This window comes from Austrofundulus limnaeus, unplaced genomic scaffold (genome assembly GCF_001266775.1).
Source record: "Austrofundulus limnaeus strain Quisiro unplaced genomic scaffold, Austrofundulus_limnaeus-1.0 Scaffold358, whole genome shotgun sequence".
In the NCBI taxonomy this organism is placed as follows: Eukaryota; Metazoa; Chordata; class Actinopteri; order Cyprinodontiformes; family Rivulidae; genus Austrofundulus; species Austrofundulus limnaeus.
The window spans coordinates 696951-698886 of record NW_013952760.1 but is presented as its reverse complement, the minus strand read 5'-3'; the positions used below and the strand labels follow the sequence as shown (position 1 = coordinate 698886).

Here is a 1936-nt window from a genome sequence, read left to right as displayed (position 1 = left end):
CAGTGTTCTGAACGTGACAACAGGAAACTGTGGTCAACAGTATCAAAGCTGCAGTCAGGTCCAGAAGCACCAGGACCACAAAGTGACCAGAATCTTTTGCCATAAGAATATCATTGTAAACCCTGGCTGCTGTTTTGAAATAGATAAAAATAAATGATGCAGATGTCTGTGATAAACGTCACACTCTGACTGCCAATAGAGACTTTTCATACGGAGGAGTTGGTAACAATGGTCAGTGAGCTCAGATCAAAACTTGAGTCTTAATTGCAAATAAAATCTAAAGTCAGTAAAACAGTAGCTATAGCTTAAAAAAAAGCTTAAAGCTAAAATAGCACTAACAGAAAAATATGAGCATAACCCACAATAAGAAACATAGTAGCTCAAATCTTGGACAACAAAAGAGTTAAATTCTAAAGTTACTAAGATTTGAACTAACAGCTGAAATTACAAAGCCTTATTAAAAACATAAAACAACAGTTCAAAGTTATCAAAATTATAATTCAAACTTGAATTTAGCTGAACTAAAAGCTAAGCATTAAAAATTCTTATTCAATAACACAAGAAGTGAGTTATTTAAATTTATTTAGGTGTTTTAGAAATGTAAAATCGTGGCATCAATCAGCTGAACAACCTGAGCGTTCTTATATAAACAGCTAAAACAGCTGAGAAGATGCTAAAGTAGCTTGTTTTGGGTCTCATCTGCACTCACTTGGTAATGTTGAACATGATTCAGTCTGAAGCAGCTTTGAAGCTTGAGCTGTTAAAAACTGAGATTTACGATGGTCTGTGAAGGCAGCAGGGTTCGGATTAATGTGGAGCTTTCTGATTGGTTCTCAGACAGGAAGTCAGGAAGCAGCCGGTGTTTACCGGTGATATGAAACCCAAACAGACGGTTTTCTCCTCAGGTCTGAGTTAAACCCGCAGCTGGAAGGTTTTTATGGGAACTACAGCAGCTCACTTCTTTGTTTTGTGTCTGATTTCCGGCCTGAGTGCTGAAGACGGAGGCGGGTGGTGAGTTTACGGACCCTGGTTGAACCCAGGACCCTCTCAGCAGGTTCTGATGCTCTGTCTGTGTTCAGGTCTCTGCCTTCAGACTTCAGGTTAGAGGATGAAGGGTTCTGCAACATCGATGTTCTGGACGGGTCCAGTCTGTCTCATCAGGACTTTATGGACAGGTTTGTAAAAATCTGTCAAACWATTCAGCTGAAATCCACTGAGGAAGCTGAAACAGAGTTGTTAAAAACAAATGAATAAAAAAGCAGAAGAGTAGCTAAAAGCTAGCTGAACAAAAATCTTAACTAAATAAGCTAAAATAAAAGCACAAAATTGTTAGCTAAAAGCTAAAATCAGCACAAGACTAAATAAAAGCTAGTTGTAGCAAATGTCTGGCTAAAATAGTAAAAGGCTAGTTAAAAACAAAACGTACCAAAAGGCTAATTATAAGCTAAAAGTAGCACAATGCTAGCAAAAGCATCAAAAATATACCTGGAAGCTAAAGTAGGCCATGGCTTGTTTAAATCTAATGTATCAAAATGTTAACTATAAGCTGAAACTGGCTAAATGTAATTTCTCAAAAAAAACAAAAGTAGCATCAAAAGACTAAAATTTGCAAAGTTCTWCTATCTAATTACCAAACAAACAAAAGACTCGCTGAAAGCTATAAGTATTAAACAACAAAAGTAGACAATGCTAAAAGCTAAAATTAGCAAAAAAGTAAATAATGGCTAGTAGTAGCAAATGGCTAGCTGTATAAGMCAGTTGAAAACAAAAATTATTAAAAGCTAAAATTGGTTAAATGCTAGCAAAAGTTTATGAAACAAAATTTTTAGGGATAATTCTGGACAACAATCAGCTGGAAGCCTCACTGAATATATCAACAATAAAACAACAAAAACAATTGAAATATAGAAGCTAAAAGATTTAATAAATATAAAAG

General features: G+C 35.5%; 1 protein-coding gene across 1 annotated transcript in view; it reads left to right on the top strand.

Moving 5' to 3' along the window:
* The first annotated feature begins 830 nt into the window (after nucleotides 1–830).
* The window catches only part of jmjd8 (jumonji domain containing 8), a 5856-nt gene continuing 4750 nt past the window's right edge, over nucleotides 831–1936 (top strand). Inside the window, exons 1-2 of the mRNA XM_014023194.1 lie at nucleotides 831–1011; nucleotides 1080–1175. Coding sequence (XP_013878648.1) covers nucleotides 938–1011; nucleotides 1080–1175 — 170 coding nt within the window. The 5' untranslated portion in view covers nucleotides 831–937. The remainder of the gene's footprint in view (nucleotides 1012–1079; nucleotides 1176–1936) is intronic.